Raw genomic sequence first — 25,103 nt, 5'->3', positions numbered from 1 at the left:
GCGGCGATGGCAGCGGCTATCGCCAGCTCGTTGATCCGGCAGAAGCGGCAGGCGAGGGAGTCCAACAGCGACCGGGTGTCCGCCTCCAAGCGCCGCTCCAGCCCCAGCAAGGACGGGCGCTCCCTCTGCGAGAGGCACGTCCTGGGGGTCTTCAGCAAAGTACGCTTCTGCAGCGGCAGGAAAAGGCCGGTGAGGAGGAGACCGGGTGAGTACCGTGGGCCGGGCCGCGGGGAGCCGCTCCGCGCGAGGGGCCCGGCCCCGCCGCCGCTGCGGAGCCGGGGGTTGCCCCGAGGGCGCCCCCCGCCCCGGGGCTTGGCCCGCTTGGATGCCTCCTGCCGTGCGCGGAAAGGGCTGCTCCGCACCTAACTTTTGCCTGGGTCGCGGCCGGCTCCCCTCGCTCGGGATCGATGGGCACCGACCTGCGGCCAGCAGCCCCTCAGCCGCTGTCGGGAAGCGCGAGGAAATTGGGTCCCCTGGCAAGAGAGACTCGGCGGCTTAATCCGTGGTAGCTTAACCCAGAATCGTGTTTTCCCACCTCCCTGTAGATACGCTCGAGCTTTTAAATAGCCTGCTCTTATTTTCTGCATAGTGACAAGGAAATCGATAAACTGCGGATCAATTAGAATTGTGGCTATTTGCTAACTAGATCTATCAAGTACTACTTCTTGAGCAGAGTTGCATAGGGAATTTTCTTACCCTAGAAAGCTTCAGAGGTGGTAGCCGCATGACTCTTAAACCTGATATGTAGCTCACAAGAACCTAAAAATGCATTTTGGGGTAGTCTCCCTTTTCTTTTTTTCCCTTTTTTTGTACTCAGACTTTGTTTCTCGTGGAAAACTTCAGCCTTGCAATACGTGTTGCTTACATTGCCACGGTGAAGTCCCACCACCCACGGTTTAAATTCCAAGTGGTGCTTTGTGCTCTCAGCTCTCCTTGGTGGGCATGGGAACTCAGTACCTAGCCACAGTAGGCCCTCTATGAGTTCTTAATCTAACTGCTCTTTTTTTCTTTTTTTTTCTTATTGCTATAAATCACCACTAAGATTAAGGAAAAAAAAGGCAGCTCTTAGGGATGTACCATCAGTCTTTTTTTTTTTTTTTTTTTTTTTTTTTTTTTTTTTTTTTTTTGCCTGTGTAATCCTCCCACGTTTCTTTCTTACATTAGTGTATTGTTTGTCAATCCATCTTTTCATGAAGGCCTTTTTCCACATCTGAAATCTATCAGGCACGACTGCAGCAAGGTGTCAGAGCTAGCTAGGGTACTCTTAACAGGCAGCTGCTTTTCTAGTCTGTAAGTTGAGGTATTTGACCTGTACTTAAGTGAGGAACAAAAAGAAATAGGGGGAAAGTCTCCTATCACAGAAGGCCACTTACTCTTGTCAACAAAAGGGAAAGATTAATTAATCTGTTGTATTGCTGTCAGCATCCCTGATTCACACACTGTGGGCCAGGGACTATATTTAGCCAGCAAAATGCTTCAGGACCTGGAAAGCACGGGTTAGGCTGTGAAAACCAAGCTCTTTCATTGCCTATCTTAAGGCAGTTACCAAAAGAAGATGCAAATTTGTGGTAGCTTGCTGGGCTACCCTCTGTATTGGTTATTCTGTGATCTCAGAACCAAAAGATGGTTCTGGCCCTAAAGCATGGTTGTTTTGTCTCAGGAATTACTCCTTGTAGGGTCCAGAGCAGGATCCGGGAGTCTCACTGCTTCATACAGGCAGACTGATCGTGCCCGTTTTCATTCCTCTTTGCTCCCATCTCCACCTGCTATTAAATGATGTCCTTCAAGCTAAGGACTAAAAGGACTGTGAAGACTAAACCTGTTGCTTAGGTTTTAAGATGCTTCATCATATTAAAGTCTGAGCGACTTTTACAGCAGTGTGRATAGTGAGTCTTTTACTGCTCTCGGCTGCACATGTCCTATTCTGATTCCTTTAGACTCACTGAAAGATTGCAGAGAATTGCTTAATTCTAAGAATTCCTTTAATTTGCGTAGACTTTCATGCTAAGGAAGGTGTTCAGTGATGTAAGGAAGCCTTTTTATTGACATAAAATAAGGATCCATACCCATGTAAAATAGAGCTGTCAATCACTTGTAACCTGTACTGTATTCATTTTACAAAATTACAGAAGTAGAGGAGTTCTTTTTAAAAAATTGTTGAGTGTCCTTTCCTAAGCTGTGGACTGTGCCTGCTTTAATTCCCTCTTTAAATCTTCAAATAGAGAATTGTTTCACTCGTCCATCATATTCCTGCAATAAGGTGTGCTGTTCAGAAGGCAGCAAGTCGCTTGGTTTGCTGCTACTCAGTTTTATCCAGGGAGTATATTTGTCTAGATAACTTATTCATTGCGGAGCTGCTATTTTGCATAGAATGTGACATGCAAATGAATTGAAACTGGTTTAAAGAAACATGCGTACCTTGTGCAGTGACCCACAACCTCAGTAATTATGTTTACTTAATGATATGCTAGTTAGGTAGTTTGTAAGACAGTGAAAGGAACGTGAGAAACATCCACGTTCGAAAAGGTAGAATCCCATTTGGAAATGGTACACTGCTAATGCAACTATCTTTACCTTTTTAAATGTGACCTTGTTTTATGGCAATAGGGAATAACTGTCAAAATACTCAGTATTCAAAGAGTGATTTTCATCTGCAGCACTCAACAAGCTTTACCAAATGGAGAAAAATCTCCCCATTTTACGGATGGTGAGACCAAGGCATAGATCAGTTACCTGACACACAGACCTAATTCCTGATGCTTGTTCCAGTGTGTTATGCTTTGAACCACCCAGCTGCAAGTGAGGTTGCACTGCTGCAATGATTGAGTTGTAACAACTTGCACCATTGCAGAAATAGCACTCTGATGGTGGTTACGTTTCCTTTGTTCGTTGCTTTGGCTGTGAAGCTTTTCTTTTTTTAAGTTATCGTGTGCGCTAACGTCAGTTGTTTTTAATATGTGATGCAAACATTGCTGTAACTAAAATATTTAGYGAAGATGTATGTTAGAATTGTATTTTGCACTAGTTGACACCTTATGCTCTACCTCACAACTTGTGCAAAGCGAGAGTGAAATGCTCCTGCTCACGAGTGTGAATGGAGAGTTCTCATCCAGTAGAAATTCACACTCACCTGGGCATGAGTAATCCCAGGTTCTAGTGAGCTCTGGGGAACTAGGTCTGTGCAGGGACATCTTGTATAGTCAAGGCTATCAGTGCCTAGAGAAAGCAGACTGCAGAAACATCTCATTTCTCAGATGCAGTAAGCACCATGTTGTAAAACTGGCACTAGTTTCACCTAGCTTTTCAATGGGCAAAGGCAGCGCTTTCGTGCACATGCTTGTAACTCTTTATTTATATTTGTTGAATGTGTTTAGCTCTAAYGTATGAAATGACAGCTTGAGATAGGCCAAATAAGCATGCTGTGCTATGCACAGAGCTTAAAATTTGGAGACCTGGGCTTAACCCTGTTATTGTGAGTTAATACAGGCTATTGGCAGCAATTGTGAAGGTGCCAAGCAAACCGTGTGCGTGTTGAACATGCATAACTGCATAAAGTGCAGATAAAGAAAGATTGTAAATTTTACTCTGACTATAGTAACTTGGTAGATTTTCAGAAGAAACCATGCTATACAGCATGTTTCGTGGTGCAGGTTCAAGAGATGGGTCTTTGTGCAATCAGAAAATGGTAGATCCAAGAGGTAAATGCAGAAGACGAGACCAAGCAGCTCTTTCTACATCTGCTCCGTCAATATACAGYGGCATTTCCACTTTGTGGCTGAATTAAAGCGTCCAGTCCTCTCCTGGTCAGGCAATTTCCTGTCACAGCTGTTTTGTGATTCTGTTGTAAGAAGCTCTGGGCTGGTGGGCCCAGCTTGCCTGTGAAGGCTGTGGTTGTTGCCTCACCTGTGTTCTCCTCAATCAGAGCCCATCCTGGAGAGCTAAGGTGTGTGTGGGGGGTCAGGCCTGGGAAGGGCCACCATGTCCCCTGCTACAGCTTGACATAGCCCCGAGCTGCGGGATGACTGAGCTGGCGTGTTTTGGGAGCCTTGTATAAAAGTAGGAGCAGAATGGAGTATTGGGCAGGGCATCCATGGGAGTTCATGGGCCTTTTGTCCAAGCGAGCGCCGGTGGAGGGGGGTATAATTGCATTTGGTCAGCCTTTGGACAGGCTTTGCCAGGTGCTGCACAGCATCGTCTGCAGCCCTGCAGTTGTTGTACCTGTAGGTAGGTTTCCAGCTCAGAATGCTAACCCATAGCCTCTGAAGAGGGATTTTACCCCAGGAAAATAAAAACTATTCTGTTTTTTAGTCTTTATTTTTTCTGATACATTGCATTTCTCTAGAGTGAGAATGCTTTTCCTTAAGGATCTGAAGTTTTCTTTCAAAGTGAAGGAAATGGCTCACAGGTAGACAAAATGCAGTAACTTAAAACATATTTTCCCTTTGTGGTATTTTTGATTTTGAGTAATAGATGGAAATTTGGAATTTAAAATGTACGTAAGTAGCTATTTATGCAGCATTTTAAGTAAAATATAATAGCAAGTTTAGCTGAAGGATGTGGAAGGACTTCATTCATTCAGAAATTCCTTTAAAACATCATCTCCGTAAGCTATTAAATTCCCTGAGTTATATCCTGAAGTCCTTTCTGATTTCATACAGGGTGAAATGACGATTGAAGCTCACGGGGGGAAAAAAGCCTTTTTAGTTCTGTGTGCTGACTGTTTAGTTAAATTTGTCGTAGTCCTTCTGTCTTTTTACGAAGCTATTTATCTCAGAACAGCTGTAATACCTGCCCAGGCTGTGGAATTTGGCCCATCCATTGCCATAGTGTCTGAATGCCGGCTRTATTTCCTCCGTGCTTAGCTGCTGATTGCAGCATCATTCAGAGTGGATCCCAACGCTTTTCTGTAATGTGTGAATATGTGTCTATGCGTGAACATAGCCAAGGGCAGTCCATCAGATGCTTCTGCCGTGCTCCTCTGCAGAATTTGATACTGTCCCCCATGAGCCACTGCTATCCTGATGTGAGGAGTGGCAGGGGTGGACAGAAATGCCTGGAAATGCTCATCCTGGTATTACCTTGCTGACAAGGGCTTTTAGAAGAACTAGCTGAGGTGAATGCTTGTATGCCACGAGACTGGCCAAACACAAGCGTAACTGATGTTTGTGAGGAAGGGGCATAGCTTTAAGGGACATGTGTCTTCCTTGAGGCTGTCTGTAGTTCATKAGGTCAGTCTGTGCTGCAGATCTGCAGGTGCTAGTGAGTGCTGGGATGATCAGGAGGGGGAGAAAAAGGCTTCCTTCTGCTCATGACAGCTTGGCAAATTGGTTTCATTTTGTCGAATGGAGACCTGGGGGAGGTCTTCCCCATGTTCGTGACTTKCAGATGTGGTGACTGTCACTCCATGTATCTGCGCTCGGTTACTATGGGGAGGTCAGATACCAACCCAGGCTCAGTCTCTCAGACTCAAAAAGCTGGAGAAGGAACTGCAGGCTCTCAGGTTACTCCAGCATGTAGAAAACTCAGCAGCTGACTTTGCAACACAGGTTGTAGGTGAGCACGTCGGTCAGTAAGCCAGTTTTTACTTGGTCTGGACTGAATATGGCTGATGCCAAGAAAATCCATGGAAGTCATCCAAACTACCAGAGGGATGGACGTCTTCTTTTCCCATGGCCTTGGGGGTAGTTGTGCTTGTGGGAACAGTGAAAATTGTTGTCTAGTAGGGGAGGTTCATCATTAGAGCTGTATGAATGATTGATTCTTCAGTCACTGATTGAAAGGAAAACTTGGGGGAAAAGCAGTTACTGAGCTATTATTTTCCTTCCCCAGAATATAAAAGATCAAAATAAATTAGTTTATCATTGACTGAAATAATTTCCTTTGAAAAAAAAAGATTCAGCTTCATTTGGAGGATTTTTATATATGCATTTTTTTGTTAACCTTTAGGTGCACTTTAAAATGAAATGTTGTTTTAAAGTAAAAAATGAAAGGCTTGGGTTCCAAAAATACCAAAATGAAGACAAGATTTCCTTCCCTCCATCCTTCCCTCCATCCTTCCCTCCATCCTTCCCTCCGTCGCTGAATTCAGCATGAATATAGACTAATTTCAGTAGACCAGATACTGTATTTTTTTTTTAGCAGATATCTACTACTACTCAAAAAATCGACAACTTGACTCAGGCAGAGTAGAGAGSTGAGCTGCCACAGGAACTGAATAGATTGTAAGCATCTTACTCCTCTGAGAGACAAATATGATAATGAGTCCCACTATGTTGAGTACCAAGTGCAGACTCACTTGGGCTTACCCTCCTTCCTGCTTTCCCCTGCAAAAACGTGCACACCATGAACTGCCAGGTAACACTGTGGTCGGTTAGGCATTTGTTTCATGCCTCTGACCAGCATGTAAACATTAGTTCTGGGAATTTTCTGTTTCTGCACAGTAGAAGCCAAACTGGGATTTACCTTTATTATTAAAGTCAAAACAATTATTAAAATAAGAAAAAAAMCATGCAAGAGATTGATATCCCTTTCATGCTTGTGAATTCCATAGCTTGGCAGGAGAAGATAATCAAAAGAGTAAAAGAGCAACTCGAAAGAGCTAACTTTTAAATACACATGTATTTTCACGTACTCCACGTTTTGTTGCCTGAACAGCAATACATTTTGAGTTGCTCCAATTCTATGGTAACGTTTTTGCTATGGCTGCATTATTATTGTACTTTAATCTTGGAAGTGTCTTGTGAAATGTCTAATACTAAAACCATCCACTCTGTACCTAGGCTGCACACATTGCGATCTGTCAGGAAATCTTATCTTTATACTCTTGTCTCCAGTTAATACATGGTTCATCTCAATTCCCTAAGTAATACAGTATTTTTCATATTAATGCTGTCTGTCTTACTTTTAGCCTGTTCTGGCACACAGCAGAATTCTGAAATAACTTGGCCTTTCTGGAGGCCTCTTTTACTTTGCGACACTTAAAAGCTGTAGTAAGGCCATTAACAAACTTTTGTGCCCCTTGCCCTGCCAGAAGAACTAGCAGGACTTCCTGGTGAYTGATCTTTGAGGGGGATCTGTGGATTGGTGGGAGTGAGTATGAACACTGARCTCTTGCAGCATAGTAGCAGGTCTGTAGGTCTACCGTTCCCTGACAGTACGGTCCCTGAAAATAGCAGCTAGGACACATCTTTAAAATGGTAAAGCAGAAGGCAGCTTTTGGAAGAGAGTTGCAGAAACAGGCTGTAGTATTCAGTTTGCAGGCAGACTACTCCGGCTTTTCCAGCTTTCATACTGCAGCACGTACAAATATCTGTCTGTCTGTCTGGAGTACTGAATTGGGGTGCTCTGCCATCGTATTGAAGCTGACTTGGCTGCTGAGAAAATGAAGCTAGATGTGCCCTGAGATCAGCCAGATACCTTTGCTGCCTTGCAGCTACTTCAGGATGTTATGGTTAAAGGTGACAAGTGACGCAGACGCAGGCTACGAGGCTGGGCTGAGTGTCCAGAGTAGTGACCCCTTCCTGTCCCTAGGCTCCACAGCATGTGCTACCATGTGGTGCCTTACACCAGGGCTGGGGAAGGCTGGGTCCCCACAGCCGCTCTAGTTATTGCAGCTCTCTGCCTTTCCCCATGGAGCAGGCTGGGCTGAAAGAGTGAGGAAGGGGTTAATGCTGAAACTGGCACTAGTCACTGTGTGGGGCTTGCTCAGCTCTGTTCCTTATCTGCTGGGCTGCTGTGAGTTTGCCCTTTTCCCAATACTATGCAAGGCAATTGCACTGCTGTCCCTGCGATCCGTCTAAGGAGATGCCAGAAGAGGTTATGGTGCTGCTGGCAGAGCTGTAATCCTGGAGGGCTATCGAGCTCTTGTTCAGACCCTAGGTTGGGTCAGCGTTGGGGAAGGTAGGCATTTCCCTCGCAGCTCTACCCTTCTCTGCAGCTTCTGCACGTATTGCACCTGAAGTTGTGCGTGGGAGAAAGGGAAGGATTTAATCCAGGGGATGCCYCCCTAAGAGTCTGCCTGGCACTGCYGCCCCTTCAGCATTAATGAGCACTTAGGGAAACTGTATTTTGKGTGGGCATTGGTGTCATCATGTTCCCAAAGATATTTGCTCAGTCAAGGATCTCTGGTGCTTCGCTGCCCAGAAGGTGGGCAGCCAAGTGAAAGGAGGGGGCAGCTACGCTGCTGCCAGCCTGCATTCCCCAGCCTGCTTCCCAGGGTGTTTTGGTATGATAGGTCTTGTCCGAAGTGTGTGGCCAAATTGATAGATGTCAGAAAGAGAGGATGTGAAGTGGCTGGTTGTCTCCAGCGACAGTGGACTGGATTTGAGGACGAAGATCTGGAGCTGGATACAGCCATTATGGTGATGGTGAGCACAGAGCTTAACAGTGTGCATTGATCTTGCTGTGCAGAGGTGAAGTGTGTGGGGGGTCTCCCCCCTTAGCACTGCTTTTTCACCATCGCTCCAGCGTGTGATCCGTCCTGAAACCACTTATTCTTTGCTGCAGTCTGCCCTGTTAAGGGGATGTACCACATCCAGTGCATGGCCACATGGTATGAACTGGCAAAAGATCCACATCTTCCAGAAAACTGAAGAACAGGGAGAAATTAGGAAGAAGACACAGCAGTCCTTGGTGTCCAGAGTCCAGCTGGGGGTTGGGATGTGCATGCTGGTTGCTGAACGTGGCTCTCTGGGGAGTTGGGGGCCGCCAGGCTGCAGGAGATCCAGGGAGCAYGTCCTGGCAAGCAAGGGTGTTGGACTAGCCACCCAGTCCTGTGACAGTCCTTTCCCTGGCACAGGGCCTGTAACAGGATCTGGGTCTTTATCGCTGGCTTTGAACGCTTTCCGTTTCAATTATCGATCTGCAGGCGTTCAGGCATGCATCCTTTGGTGACCTATGTCATGTTTTGGTGGAGATTTTCTGTGACAGTGGCTAAAAGGACTGGCAGAGCTTGTGATATGACTACCAGAACTCTGCTGGCTCTTCTATAGTTTAGTTTTATGCTTTTCAATACGGGTTCTGCCTGCTGGCTAACACACAGCATAATTATTTTAAAAATTGTAAACATTTATTTTGACTTTCATTTCTTTCCGTGCCACTTCTACCTTCTATGTTTCTTTAAACATTTCTTCTATGATATCTATTTTTTTTGTTTCTTCAAAAATCCTTCTTTTCTTTCCATAAAATAAATTCTAGATTTTATAGCTAGGGACAAATACCAGTTTCGGACTGATTAGAAAGCTACCGGATGACATTTGAGACTCCTTAGATCTGAGCCCTCACACAGTAAATGTCTCACGGGCAGCTAGAGAAGGAGAAGCTGTGTTCAGAGGCCTGCTGGAGATGTAGATTTTCTTTTTTTTTCCTCTATCTGGCCTGTGTTGTCATGAGTACAGACTTCCCAGTGAGGGACCTCTAGGTTTACAGCTCTCTCCTGAGACGATGTGGGGCAGACGACCAACAGAGCAGCTGGCGAACCTGCCTGTGTCAGTGGAGTCCCTCGGACTGCCTGACATCGGAAAAAATGTTTCTAGTGAGATATTAACYACAAAACAAGTGCGTTGGGACTGCAGTGATTAGATTCTTATACAGGGATGTTACGTGAGTTCGCATAACCTGGTAGGAGCAGGTACCCTGCCTGGGACTGACAGCATCTTAAGTGATTCATTTCTGCTCAGCACTTGTTAATAGCGTGTTCTGTCCATTTTCAATTTTAATTAATTTACTTTTCTGAGAGTATGGGGCAGAGTGGAAGAATGATGTAGTCATTTCTGTAGTATTGTGTTGGTTGCATGAGGGACATCTTGTTGCTTCTGCAGTATTTCAGGCCTGCTGAATTGATGGAGGAAGCAGAGAGATTTAGTGTCTGAGAACAGCACAACTCACAGTGTAGCGACAGGCATGAACAGCAGGGATGGTTTCTGCACTGTTCACTTCAGGATTATCTGTGATCTGGCAACCTGAGTGAGGCACTTCAAGGTGAGGGGAACTGGGGGACTCTACCATGGAGCCCTACAACAGACTTGGGGTACAGACGTGTGATAATGTCACCAGGTCGTGGACTCCTAGAATTGCAAGACTAAAAGGACCCTGAACGCCAACTAATGCAATCATACCCCTGTGCTGAAACCCCCAACGTGTTTCTTTAAAAAGCCTAAGTATTCTTTGCAAGAAAATTGACTTCTGTGAAGTGAATTCACTCTGCACTCTGTGAAGAGGCACGCGTGTGGTTAGTTTGTGCAGTCACGTTTGTAGGCAAATGAAGTACGCTCTGCGATTGTGGGCACACACACAATATTTATGTTACCCTCTGTTTCAGTCGTGGTGAATATGCTGTAATTTTGGCTAATTACACAATATGTCAGGAATAATTGCAGGGAGTTCCTTAAAATAAATAATACATCTCGTTCACTTTGCTCTCCATACTTATGAGCATGGCTCAACCTTCAGTAGCCAAGCCATTGACTCTGCTAGAAAATGACAGCTTAGGAGCATTAACTACCAAGTCTGTTCCACTGGTCTTTTGTTCCAGATACCAGTTCTCATTTTTTCCCCCTCTCTACCTAGAAGGGGCTCACACTGTATAAATTCTGGAATAACTCTATGTCTTTCCTTCCTGCTTTCAGTTTCTATCAGGCTTTGCTTTTCTCCTCATTAGAGATGGAGTCAGTACATGTATAGAGAACTGCTCTTTAAAGGGAAACGTTTTGAAAGTTTGATGACTGGTGAAACATGCTGGATCAACAGAGCAGCACAAAACATGTCCTGGGGGTGGGAAAAACAAAACTAGGAGTGTAACTGTGTGAAGAATTGATTTTTCAGTTCACTGGTCAAATAAAAGAAGTGTGTGGAATGGAGGGGATTTGAGTCCCATGAAATACTTCATTCAATGTGAAATGAAACTTTGGGTTTCACGTCCAGCTGTTTTAAAATCTTTTTTTCATTAAAATTCTAAAGAAAACATTATTTCAATGGGGAAAAAAGAGAAAACATTTACCTCTAAGAGTTCCTTTTTTCCCTAATTGATGAGATGGAGTTTGTGAATAGCTTCAGCTGATCTTACTCTGTATTTTTGGACAGAGATAATACTTAGTTGGACAATTTTACTTGGAAGTMGTCAGCAATTTCCATACCAAGATACCTGATGGCAGAGTTGGGGTATCAGTGATCATCTTCTTGCCATGCCATTGCTTTCCCCTGTGGTTGTTCTTAGAGACCATCCTTCACTTGTGTGCAGAGATTGCTCAGAACGTGTGTGCTCACGTGTGTGATGCACGTTAGTTTGACATTTGCCTTCTAAGAAAATTCATCCRAGACTTTGGTCCTCTGTTTTCTTGAGCCCTGGACCTCACATGGCTGTTTCTATGGGGTCAAGAGCTTGGAGAGGTGCAGGGTGACTCCTCCCTAAGTCAYAACATCCATATACACTACGCGTGGGAAATAAACTTTTCTGGAGGGACTCATCTTTGTAAGAGCAAAGCAAGTGTAATGTAAAGCTTAGTACATGTCTGTTCCTTGGTAGAAGGGTGCAGGGAGGCAGCTGTGCACTGTGCTGAAGGGCTTATTACTATTCCTCCTTTCAGGCACCAGCACAGGAAAGGAAAACACTCCTCTGCATGCTCTTTTTGCCTGCAGGTTGCCATTCTGCTCTTGTGACACACTGACAGTTACAGGAGGAGATGCCTTTGATGGCTGCTGTCATCATCCTGAATCTATCATCCCCTTAACTTAGGGAAACAGCATTTTTGGAAGCATGTCCCTCAAATGCAGAGGCCAGCCCTGTTAGCATAGCCTGTTATTTCATGTAATGCATCCTGGAAACACCAGTTATCTCTGTAGTTATTTGGCCTGGGTGGAGGTTCTCACTTGAGATGAATAAATACATGAGTGTGCTGTGCAGCCCTATTATCTCAGAATCATTTTCTTCTCAGAATAAATTTGCTGTAGTTGGAGGGTGACTCTAACCCTATAATCACTGTGAACTGGAGCTGGGCATGCCCTTYGTTCTGCATCACCAAGAGAAAAGCTGAGATCAACTGTTTGATGCCTTTAGAGTCACAGACCTCAGGAACCGATTTCTTCCCATCAGTCAGTCTATTTACATTTCTCCATCCTACCTACAGGCTGGGCGGTGTGCTGATGTGTCAAGGTGAATGTCTGTATCTAAACAGAAGGGATTTGTGGCAGCTTTGCAAGGTGCGGCTGGACAGACGACTTTGCTACAGAGCCTCTCCTGATGCTTGTACAGCAGTCTTTTCCTTATCATGGCGTGCTCTCTGGTTGCACTGGGTCAGGCAGCTGAGTGTGGTCCATGAAGGCTGGCACCACATCCTGCAGTCATGGACTACTGGTGTCGGAGCTCTGTGCAGGCAGTCTGAGGAGGAGGCGTTCAAATTCACATGCCCACTAATGCTGCTCGTGGCTTGTTTCCCTCGGCTCTGTGGTCACACGTTCATTTGTCCTCCCCCTACCTGTTACTCAGGACTCTCTAGGCTGACTTGCAAAGTCCCTCCAGGCCACCTGCTTGTGGGCTTCTACCAGTTTGAGTGTGTCCTTCTGCTCAGAACAATTTTGCTGTGTTGGTTAACCACTAACATCTTGGCAAACATTTGTGGGGCTGGGAAATGTCCTCCTTGCCCCTGCCTGTATGTTTCTCTGTACTTAGTGACTCCTATGAGAGTTGAAAATGTTCGGCATTTTGCAGCACTGTGCCCTATTTGCAAAGGAAGGATTTCCTACCTGCACACCCAAATGACACAGTTTGAGCGTCCTCCAGGATCCCCGTGCATGGCTTAGGATGCTTCGACCTGCCTTGTGCATGACTCACTGCTGGTGCAGTCACAGACACCAGTTTGCAGCGTCTGCTGAATGCTAGTGCTCTGTTGTGATCACAGTTTGTGTAGCCAGGACAAACTGGGCAAGACACACTGTCCTGGAGAAATACACCCCTCATCTTCAAGGACAGCAGCTCCTGGTGCAGCAGCTGTGAGTTGAGCCGGACTCAATGAATCAGCCTAGCGAACTGAGCTATTAAGCTTGCGCCAATAGTGATGCATTTAATTGGAGACAGTCACTTACCACGTCTTAAGTCTAAAGCACCCTAGAGAACTTAGCAGTTACTGGATGGGAAAAGAACATTTTTCTCCCTCAGCTTTTCATCTTCTCTTTTGCCCTGAGTTCTGAGCTGATGCCTGTCACCATAGTAATCTGCATGGAGCTCACTGATGCATTTTTGTGCTGAGTTAATACAAGTCTTCATTAATGTGGTAGTTCTAAATGAGGCATTTTGGTGTCCTCCATCTGCATGTGTTTGCAGTATTTAGCTTATCGAGTATTCTAGAACCCTTCCTTTTTAGGAGAAGGGAACTGCAGTTTCTGTGGTGGCACTTTAAACGTGGAGTTAATCTAAGTAAATTAGAAGCAGTTTATGCACTGACTTGAATGCTGGTTTTGGTGTGTTAAGGATTTGAGTGCTGGTTGGGTGAGTCATAAATCAACCTCCCATTATGACAGCTAAAGCCTGAATGGAAGAAAAAAAAGAATAATGGAATGTGTAAATTCCAACCTAAAATGTTTAATTGCCATAAATAAATATTTAAAAACATTTAAATGAAATACATTCCTGAGATGCATTACAGTCATATCTTCAGCAAAACTGTTGCACAGGCTCAGAACATAACACTATTCCCAGGGGCGTTTCAGATCAGCCCTGGAGATGCTTTCTCCTTTTGCCAGACCAGTGTCCTTTGCAATGCAGCAGGTACCAGGCCGGGCTGTTTCAGGAGCCTGCTTCAGGAATCYGTTGCAACATTGCAGAGCTAAAACCAGGCAGAGACATTGAGTCAGAGCATATTCTACTGCAGAAAAAGAGAACAAACAGAGAAGTCTCCTGTCAAAACTATGCARTAGGTATCTTCCTTCTACCTCTTTGCAGGTTACTGACTACAGAATAGCTGCTTGCCTTCTTAGCCAGCACAGTCCTTTATTGTTTGACAGCCTATTGCACAGGAAACAGTAGCCCAGGTGCTTCAGAGTTTGAGACATAACCAACTCAGAGTACCTCTGGTACCCGAAACAGTAACTTCTGGAGTGAATTTTAAAGCAGTTCTGCACCAGCAGTCTCAAAGAGCAGCCTGCCTGCCAACCACAGCTTTGCTGTGAATTGCAAGAATCCTTGGAACCAGTGGCTCAAATCCCTGAAAGGTCATTAAGCCCTTCATCTTTTAAGAGATTACTAAAAGCCAGTCCCCTTGAGATCTGTGCCATTAACTCAGTGAGGTCAGACTAAAGTGACTGCTAGGAGCGGGGTCTTGCTGGATCTCTTTAGATTTTCCAGCCGAAGGCAAAGTGGGACTTAGCTTGCCTCAGCCTTGGCAGTCCCATACCAGTAATGAGAGGTCCTATGTGAACCGCAAGAAATGGGTTCTTGGCAGGTTGCCTTCCACAATGGAGTCCCAGCTGGAAAACAGTGTTGGGCCCTCCTCGCTGGTCCTCCAGAGGTAAGGGTTCGGGGAGGACTCGACTGAGCTGCCCTGCAGTGCTTTACAGAGTATAGTGTTCCTCCTGCTGGGGTTTGTTCTGCTGCAGGTGGCCAAGCCATATTTGTGCTGCTGCTTTACTGATGAGAATAATGAGGACTTAGTGCCCTTAGTGGGGTTTGCTGCATGCAGGATTGGTGCATGACCTCACAGCTCCTCTCTGCATTAAGGGGAGGTATCCTGCTTGTATGGTTTTTATTTTGCAGGTATGGAGTAAGCTCCCTATTCATCTTAAATGGAAAAATAAAAGAGGTCATTGAAGAACTGGTGACACTTCTGATTAAAAAACAAAACTTTTTTTTTCCAGTGTCTCTGCCAGAGTTCTTATTCTCTTCCCTACTGCATGCAGCAAATAGCTTCAGCATTTTGGGAGCAAGGGATGTGACTGTGGGGTAACTGATTTGGATGTGATCCTCAGGCCTCCTATGAACATGTCCCTAGAGATCAAACAAGATATGTGTGAACACCTGCACCTATCACATCCTTCAGGAAGCCCCAGGTGGTAAAAAGCTCTGTATAGTACCGTAACAGAAAGCACAGCAGCCTGTGGTGGACTGAGATAACTTAAGGCTTAACAGCAGGGCAGCTGAGTTGAATAATGTCAGCATCACATTACCTCTTAAATAATGACGAGGCAATTAGATATCAGATCATGACTTACTTAGCCTCAGCTGTAGTAAAGGCATCAGGAAGTTAGAAGGTGAAGGGAGAGAGGAATACAGCTAGAGTGGTGAGTAGGTTATGGGATGACTACCCTGAGAAGGGTCAGCAGCTGAGGGCCATGCCTTTTCTTTTGGCAAAGCCCCAAACTGTGAGATGCTGCAGCCCAGGAACAGAGCTATAGCTTAGCTCCTGCTCCCTGTTGTTCTTCACTGCTGTGAGTGGGCCTGTGGGGATGTTTCCTGGGAGTGACCTGCTCTTGGACTTTTTGGGAGCACCAGTTGAAGAATTTGAACTCAGCTGTGTCAGAGAAAGCAGAGGGTCTGCTGAGCTTCCTTTGCGTATCCAGCCCTGAAGAACTGTGTGTGAGCGGCTAGAATGTGATCCTTAATGTAAGCATCCTAATAAATAATGATGTTGCTTATAAAATAAGGGCAAAAATATCCCTCTGCATATTATGTAGGAATGCTAATAGCATGTGGTCAGCACTGGGAATGCACACTTTGTGGAAATATTCTTGTGCTTATTCTTGGGGTCAAAAAAACTATAACTTGTTCTTTATATCCATTCTACCACTAAATCACTGCAATAGTCTTGTACATGTTAGTTCAGGTCTGTTGCTGTAGGATCAGCTTTCCCTACAAAAGAAAATAGAGGARCATCCAGAAAATCCTGAGTGAGAGCAATAGGTTTATCCCAAGTGTGTTAAGCAGTACCGCTCCTTTAAAAGCGAGGGAAGCTGAGTCCTCAGTATACAAGAAGGGTGAGGTTAGAAAGGTTTGAGTTTGATTCCTGATGAATTCTGTGAATTACAGAAGAGAAATGCTCATGGCAGGGTTTGTGTTTAGCTGTGCTAGTGTATGTGTGTATGTCTATATATATATAATGTTTTTTTTTCTCTTGATTATAGCTGGGGGGCAGTATCATTGAGGGAACTTTAGATTAATAAAGGTATCAAGGTTTTGTGGTTTCTTTATTGGCTTCACCCTCCCCCCCCATCTTTATTGGATCTCTAGGAATGCTACTTGTAAGGGAGGGCTGTTCTCTCCCCCCTCCCCCTTTTTTTTTCTAAATTGTGAAAAGCATTCAGTTTATTTCATTATCTACTGCCTTTTGTTCTGTCTTATCTGGGTGTCCCACCCTTCTTAGTTGAGCAGAAGAGGTACTGGTTTGTGATTTATTTTCTACAAACTTACACTTTCCACATGATAATTGCAGCAAAAGGGATAGCAATCCTGGAGAGGCTATGATAGAATTACTGGTTTCTGTAGCTGAAAAGAAGTGATGCTAGACTATATGGCCTGAGGCAAGTAAGGAGCGTCTTAGAAGTCAAGTGCAGCGGTTTTGCCTCTAGACTGGCATGAGAAATCTTATCTTGTGATTATGTGGTCTCTTGTTTAGGTAGTAACTTTGTGGTGAGCTTTGAGGAGAAAGATGGGTGAATCTGTGTTTCTTGTTTAAAAACAGGCTTCACCCAGAGCTTTGTCTGTAGGCCTACTAACCATGCAGCTGTAGGAATAACAGATGCCAATATCCTACTTTATGCCCAGACARAAGTGCCTGGGGGGAAGCAGCTCCTCAGGCTAATACCATCACTGCCATTGCTGTTTCTATTTGAGTTGATCCCTTTACTTGCATCTCTCCACTGATTGTAATTTTGAGGCCCTGCTAACCTGTCCTACCTTGCCTGGTGAGTTCTGGGATGCAAGGGGAGTCCAGCCCAGGTGTTGAACCTGCACTGTGGAGAGGTCTGTAGTAGTCATTGCCTAGGCAACTCCTTAACCATCCTAGGCTGCAGACAGTATTAAAGGAGAGGACTTTGTGCTCCTTATGCGTGTCTCCATGCTATTTCTGCATTTAGTTCAGGTAACTACCCAAAGGTGTAGCTGCTTACCAGTGTTTTTTCTCTTTCATGTAGAAAGAGACCCAAGGAAGTGCAGAATCTGGGTGAGGCAAAAGCTGCACATCTCTGAAGTGCCTTATGATCCTTTAGTTTCTGAAAAAAGCTTTCGTTAGCTGGCGCTGCAGGGCTTCCTCGGCGAGTCTGGGGAGCACAGATGTTCCCGTGGAAAAAGATCTGTGCAGCATGGAGAGACAGGAACACCACTGCTGTCAAATTGTATTAGGGCCAGGAGAAATGTGGTGATTTTTATACATGGCTTAGAGCTCTCAGTTTCACTCCCCTTGAATTTTATTTTGAGTTTGGGAGTAAGCCTCAAACTTCAGCAAAACCAGGTCAGATCAGGAAAAAAAAAGGACAAGTAAGACAAAAATTTCTCCTCCAACCTGTACTCTGGCAGGCGTTGATTTGGAAAAGCCCTGGATTACGAAGAGGGCAGTTGTCAAAGCTTGAGTCAAACCTAACCTTGTGTTTGTCAGCTCAGTAGCAAAAAAGGGACACTGGGGCTTTAGCCTGTGTTTCTTTGTGGTGACATCTGCAGTCTTCTGGTACCATTGTGTTTTTGTCTATATCCCTGATGCAGGCAGACCTCAGGTGATTTTCTTGTAAATTCTAAAAATTATAAGGTAGTACTATTAATGAGCAGTTYTGCCCTATATTTTACTCTGTACTGTATTTATGAAAAATGGGAGAAGTCTCCACATCCTTCCAAAATGATTTGTATCATTTGGTTTGGACTCAGCAAAAGAAGGAAAGGGGATTTTTACTGTTTAGTTAAACATCTTCCTGAGCAAGAAAGAGGGGTCAGGAGTCAGTTCTTCTCTCTACCTGAGGGGTTTTAAGGCAAGATCTTTCCCCTTCTTTAGCACTCAGAAGGCTTCAGGCTGCAGAAGCTTGTTCTGAGTCTATCCTGCTGAGAGCYCTTCCATTTTGTGTGAAGTACTTTCACATTAAAATTTAACCAGAGAGTAAAAATGAGACTGAGACTCATTCAGGGATTCAGACACAGATCTTATATCAGGAAGTGCCTATTAGTAGGTGCCTTTACTATTGGGGTTGTAGATAAAAGACAAAGTGGGCAGGAGCAAGAAAGGTGGTGCAGTCATCTGTGCCTGAAAATACACCTTTTCCTTCCCTTTTGCTTCTATGTGCTATTTTTTTTTTAAAAGGCAAGTTAAAGCATCTGCAGCCAACAAAGTAGACCTTTAGTAAGACGAAAGTAAAACATTTTGTTTAATCTAAGTCTCATTTTGATATATTTTGGCTCGATTGACATCATCTCRTAGTAGATGGCTAGTACAACTGTACTTATTTACTTCCCCTATCCCAGGGTTGAGTCACAGAGGGACAAGCCTTTTCTGCAATGTACAACATTTTGGTTGCTACGAAATCACTTTTTTTTTAAGATAGCATAGAAACTGTTACTGATTTATTCAGTGGCAGGCGTATGCTTTTGCAGATGCAGAATAGTGCATTCTCCCCAGGTTGGTGAAGGGGCTGCCAAAGCTAAAAAATCCTTTGCACTTGCAGCCTGTCTGCATCTAATGTCCCTACTTACTGCAAGGAGGAGTTTGATGGTTGAGAAACGCAGGCTGAGTGGTTGTGTAGTGCTGTCCTCATCGAGCTCTACAACTTTCGTTTGAGAAATTGTTAGAGATGGGGGATCCTGATGGAAACACTTAACACGCAACGTGACCAGAGTTATATAATGACTATGGCTTATTAAACAGTCTCACTAGAGGGAGGAAAGACAAGAGTCTGCCTAGATTTTGGTATGCTACACTGGATTTTTCCTGTCTATTGAGCCAGCAGTAACTAGCTTTTATTTATTTACTCTTGGTGGGTGGTCACATAAAAGTAAAAACTGCTGCCACACAAGGAAAATCTACTATGCAATCTAGCTAGTGTGTCTGTCTGTTCATGTATAGCCAGCTGTCTTACATTATTGGAGCAATGTCTGCCAAATTGTAAGATTCATATGATAAATTGAAGTTTTCCTGAATGTTTGACCGCTTGATTTGTGCTTGATCAGTTAGACAGAAGGGAGACTGATGGTAATACTATGGACCTCTGACATGTTAAGTCATCTTGTGACAAAATTATTTCTTTCTCAGGTTTTCCTTTTCCTTCCCAGCAAGGTCATAAAATATAGTGTAGGCAATAGAGAGCTTTTATTCAGTCCATGACTGACCATCCTGTGATGAACTGAGGCTTGGAAAGGACCCTGCTAAAGGCAAAGGGCAATTCCCGTCTCCCAGACAGATTGTGTCATGTATTTTGTCACTGGAAGGGAGCAACATGTGGGATTTTAAAACAGGCATTTTTAAGGTGGCCATAAATGCTTCAGAGGTCATTTTTAGAGGTTTCTTGCATCTGTTCCTTTTAGGATTTTGCTCCCTAAATCCCACACAGTTGGACTCGTGCAGCCTGATTCAGCACTCAATTACTTTAGTTTTGCAGCACTATAATACCATTGATTTAAATACATTTTCATTGGCATAAAACTGGAGCTACACAATAGTGAATCGAATATATAGAAACCAAGCTACTTGGCTTCACGGGCACAATAAGAAACAATAAGCAAATTCTTTGCAACTTTGCTAACAAATTTTCTTCTAAATGAACAGCAYATCCAGAATACGTAAGTTGTTTAAAGACATTCAGTTGGTAGGTCACTTTCAGTAAGGTGGTGTTCCATAAATCTATTACTTTATGCTGCACCAACTATGCATTGCATTTTACCTGCTCATTTGATCTGCATTTTATATGCCTGTATGTCTATGTATATATGAATATTTTACAACTACACTTGAAAGGAATTGCAGAAAGCTGTCTTATCGGTCAAGTACTGCTTTATTCACTGAGGGCTTTATGGGGGCCACACAAATTGGATCTCTTGCCACTTGGTGCATGTTTAGTATATCTAATAACTATTATTATTTTTGCAGAACCCCAGCTGAAAGGAATTGTGACAAGGTTATTCAGCCAGCAGGAATACTTCCTGCAGATGCACCCAGATGGTACAATTGATGGGACCAAGGACGAAAACAGCGACTACAGTAAGAAAAATTAGCCTGTTTTGCAACCCAATTCCAATTAGATGTATCACCTAGTGGGGCTCACTTATGAAGCTTCATTTTTGAAAAAATCAAATTATGAAGAAGCCAGCTGTTTTCTGCATTTTTTATCTATACTTTCACTTTAAATCTCTCCTGCATAATATCATATGTTTCCTCTCCAGTCTTGTTCCTCCCCCACCATCCCTTCCGCCAGATTCTGTAACTGCCATCTGGGTGGGGTGGAGAATAAAACCCATGATTTGAATAGCTGCCAGAAGAGAAAGAAGATTATATTTATATGCATGCCACGTGGGTGAAGGATATGGGGAATTCTCTCTGCCAGGAGGAGAAAATTGTTTTTACTGTTTTATCCTGAAAAATTCAACAAGCATTAGGAATTTCCAGGCTGGAGAAAACCAGCTTTATATTAAAAATCTAGTGTTTATGCCTAATCTGAAGGTTCAGGTATTGAATGACCTTTACTAAACGAAGTGGTCTTCCAAAACCCCATCGAAAGAGATTCGATTCATACCATCCATCAAAGCATAGCAAAGTGCAGCAGAGGCATGCATGTTTAAAAATCATACTGATATGCAGGAGCCACATTGGTTTAAACATGCACAAGTAGCCTATCTTCCTTGCAAAAGTAGTAGTTTGCCAAATAGTGAAGGTCCTTGAAAAGTTAGAGAAGGTTGAGGTGTTTTCTGCAGCATTTCTTCATTTCATAGGCTTCATTTGCCCTCTATCAATGGAGTAGGACTGAAGTCTTAGGTCTGAGTCATTCTCTTCCCAGTCATTAGTAGTGATGAAATAAAGCTGATCTATGTGGTAGGCTTGATAGAACCAAACCTTAGGTACTTCGTGGAAGAAGAGACCTACTTTATTTGAGGACAAGTCTTCACTTGAAGTTCCTAGCTGGTTCAAAAACATCCTTCGTTAGAGAAGGAGGCAAGATTTGAGCTGCAGATGCAGACAAGGGTTTTCTGCTATAGCACAGCCCACATAGCAATGCCTTGGCAACGTCCTGTGAAGAATGTGCTTGGATGAGAGCGTAAGGTGAATGCGGATCTATGTAAGCAGTGCTTGCCCAAATGCTGCAGAGTGAGCAGGGCGCGTTGATGGAGGTGCTGGGTACGGTGAGACTGCCCCAGCTGAGCAACTGAGCCTTGGGGCCAGGTGCCATGTGCAAAGCAGAGCATGGGAAGAGGAGCTTTTAGAAGACAACAACTCAAAAATAGTGGAAGGCTGGCTGCGCTGCCCTTGCAAAATGATCCAAGAGGCTGTGTTCATCACAGACTTGGCCAGTAGCATGCTGTGAGCATCAGGTTTGAGTTCTTTTTCATGTGCTGGTGTTTAACATATGAAATATCACAAATTACAATGATGCAACTTGTAATTTGCATCAGAGGATGTAAGATCAAGAAAAGGACCCTTCCCCCCCCGCTCTGGTCTGTGGGGTCTGGCCTTGTGATTTTTCTCAGGCAAACACTAACACATGTGATGAGTTCAGTGGGCTTTTACACATGAGTCATGACCCAGTGTTGGGTCATATGAGCTGCTCTTTAAAAAAGAAGCAATAGGATGTTCTCAGTCCCATTTTCCAAGAGGAAAATCCCATTGGAAGCCYGTTTGTCAATGACATGCAAAGAGCTGCTAAAGATGATAGGAATTCATTACCCTCATCTATCAGTAAGGACCAAACAACAAAGTAACGGGCTTAAATGGAAGCAGAGATGAATTTAGGTAAACACAAGAGGAAAATAAAATACATGAGCAGTTCTGCAACATTTCAGTCTAGTAAGGGAGWTGAGAAAAGGTGATTCTGGCTGTATCTAGGCCCATGCAGTGGGTACCTTGTGAGTCCGTATGACTGAGATATTGGCTTGGAATTGCCCAAACAGTTGTTTCATCTGTGGATCCCRTTAGAAATGTTAGAAATCAAACTGATGAGGTGCTGAGTACTTGAGCCATCTCCATCCTGTCTCTGTAAGTGGAAATAGGGGGGCTTAAAGGTGCTTCTAGAGCATAAATCTCTAGATGTGCAGTCCAGCCTTGGCAACTTGGTGAGATAGGAGATATCTAGCTGAAATGTGCCAAGCTAGTCACTCAAAATTAGGGTGTACAACAAAGTTTGAGTCAGTATGTCATCTGTGAGGTTTTTGAGGTAAGACTGGGGCCAAAGTATTCCCCCATCCCATGACTTTAGTATGTAAAAAGAGAAGAAAATAACCTAATCTGATAATTTAGCTCCTGAAAATGAAATAAGGAATGAGCTTTCAATGAGTTTTAATTTTTATCATGCACTCTCTTTGTACATCCTCAGGTTCTACTCARCTACTTACATTATATGAAGCTTCAAAATTAAAGGTTACTTCAAAGCAAAACCATATTTTTTTCCACTTTGGAAATGCCAATGTAAAGTGCACTGACTATTTTTTGCCTGTACAAWTTTTCCCCCCAAACCTCTAAATTTCTGACCAGAAAAAAGTCAAAACTTATGTGAATAGTTTCAGATCTATTTCACTGTTATTCTTCTGATTTAAAAACATTTTCCRGAAGTTTCCTGACCAACCAGTCAGAATTATGTGCAGTATTTCTGTGCAAGGGTGAAATTCATCAAAGGATAGACAAATAATATTCCTTTATTCCTGGAGGGGWTTTTGATTAATTCACATCTGCTGTCAGAGGAGGACAATCGTGATGGCCACAGCAGAATCTTTTCCAGGCTCAGTGGTCATATATTCTCCATGCAGAAGCTGTCTTAACACTATTAAATACAGAGTGGAACACCATGTTCTATACATCTCAGCTCCGTGTTCTACAGCAGCACACGGATTATTCAAATTAGCATTATGAAAGGAAGCTTAATTTTCATGGAATACATTAGGTTGGTTTACTCTGGTAAAGTAAACATTTAAAATGAGACTCGATGCTTCCCTTAGATGTCTAATGCAATTAAAAATTCTAATAAAAATCTAGCTATTTATATAAGGGGAACTGCTAATATTTAAGCAATTTTTARATTTATTATCTATCTGGTGCCCATTTTATATGTATTCTTGAAAGGCTGATGGCATTTATTTTCCACCCCCTCTTGCTTAAAGAAAAGGGAAAAAAACCCAGAAATCAAGTTCTAATGGCATTTGAATAGGCATCCAGCCAGTTTCCCATGAAGCACATGAGACATCTGTTCCTTATACCATGCAGTTAAAGGCATGCCATGTTAATATAAGCCACAAGACAGATCTTCCTACTTGCACTGGGATATGTGAAAACATTTTTTTTTTTTTTAATCAGACTGCATTTTCATGGATACCCTTGTCTGTGCTCATAGTAATGTCATCTATGAAGCTGAATTTGGGGMAGTACCTTTTCTTTCTGACTGTAGTGATCTCATATGGTTTTTCAGGACTGATTGTTGCTACTGGTGCTTGCATTATTATGGTTCTTTCCTGAGTTGAGGAAGGTAATATCCCTTCTTCATGAGAACCATTTGACTCCTTAGTATTCCAGTATAATCCTGCTGAACATCTGAAAATTTTCAAAAATAGGCAATGGGTAAGGGTAGATCAACTCRTCCAATCCTATGGAAAAGGCCCATTGCATCTGGAGACTTACCAATTGTGCGTTGACTGTATGTGTAAAACACAAGGATATTTTAGATTGGGGCTTGCTGGACATACACGTAGAATTGTGGAAAGATTAAAGTTGGAAGAATTTCTGGAGGTCTCCAGTCCAGCCTCCTGAGCAAAGCTGGGCTGTCTTCAGAGTTAGATCAGGTTGCCTCATTCCAGTTTTGAATGTTTCCAAGGATGAGATATTCCATACCTCTGTAACCTCTCTGGTTYCAGTACTCCACAGCTATCATTGAGAATAACATTTTTCATATCTTTCTTGCTGCTACCTTTGTCTGATGCTGCTTGTCCTTTCACTGTGTTCCTCTAAGAAGGGACTGGCTCTGTTCTCCCCTTTAGGTTGTGGAAGACTGCAGTCAGATGGCCACCACTTTCTCTTCCTCAAGCTGAACAAACCCAGTTCTCTGTCTTGCTTTGTGTATCTTGTGCCCTAGCCTCTTAACTGCTTTAGTGGCCTTCTTTATTCCYGTCAATATCTTAATCCTCACGTTCACTGCAGCTGAGGCTGCTGTTGATTGTTGCRTCCTTCATCAGTTCTTTCTTACTCATGAGTAGCACATACTGCCCCAAAACCAGTTTTACCACCAGCTGGTATAAATTAATTTAGCCGCTCTGACTAACTTACTGCTATTCTATCAGCTGACTGTATGGGCTACATCTTTTACATGGCACTCCTTACATTACTSTTCCATTGCCGTAAATGAGTTAAGCCAGACTGATAAACAAATATGCATTCAAAGTTTAAAAGTATATAGAACATCTAATAAATTGCTGTGAGAGTGAAAAAATGCATTGATGGCTGAACAGTTTAGAGATGGAACTTATTAAAACTATTAGCATCAAAAAAGCAGGATCAGGTGTAAATCTACCAGTGGATGAGTATGGTAATGAAGGAAAATAAGCAGAAATAGTCAATATATGAAATAATCAATAGCTTTTTTTTCCCCCCTGTGTGAAATAAAAAAGCATGTCCATCTCTTATACAGTTATAGATAGCATAGAAAGTTTACCATTTACAACAGAGGAAGAGTTTTAAAAGCATCTACTGATGCTACTATTTTTTTCTTMAAGTCAACAAACCATGCAGCCAGTCCTACCTGACCTAGTTTCCTTCTCCTGTCCCATCATGTTAAGGAGAACTTCCCCCTGCCCCCGACACAAAATGAAACAACTTGGTTTCATGGTTGATTGTGGAGGAGGGATGTGTGTGTGTGTGTGTGTGTGGGGGGGGGTTGTTTGGGGTTTTTTTGCTACTGTTTTTTTTTTACATTCTTACAGTGGAACTTGGACATCTGTTCCAAAACAAGCTGAA

The 25,103-nt window shown here is 43.4% G+C and overlaps 1 protein-coding gene across 1 annotated transcript in view; it reads left to right on the top strand.

Moving 5' to 3' along the window:
* Window positions 1-6: 6 nt before the first annotated feature.
* Window positions 7-25,103, top strand: part of FGF12 (fibroblast growth factor 12) — a 104,899-nt gene continuing 79,802 nt past the window's right edge. Inside the window, exons 1-2 of the mRNA XM_085325087.1 lie at window positions 7-205; window positions 20,046-20,156. Coding sequence (XP_085181213.1) covers window positions 7-205; window positions 20,046-20,156 — 310 coding nt within the window. The remainder of the gene's footprint in view (window positions 206-20,045; window positions 20,157-25,103) is intronic.

The sequence above is a fragment of the Rhea americana genome, unplaced genomic scaffold, assembly GCF_003343005.1.
Source record: "Rhea americana isolate MKP2758 unplaced genomic scaffold, rheAme1 scaffold_96, whole genome shotgun sequence".
In the NCBI taxonomy this organism is placed as follows: domain Eukaryota; kingdom Metazoa; phylum Chordata; class Aves; order Rheiformes; family Rheidae; genus Rhea; species Rhea americana.
This window is presented reverse-complemented; position numbering and strand designations above follow the sequence as displayed.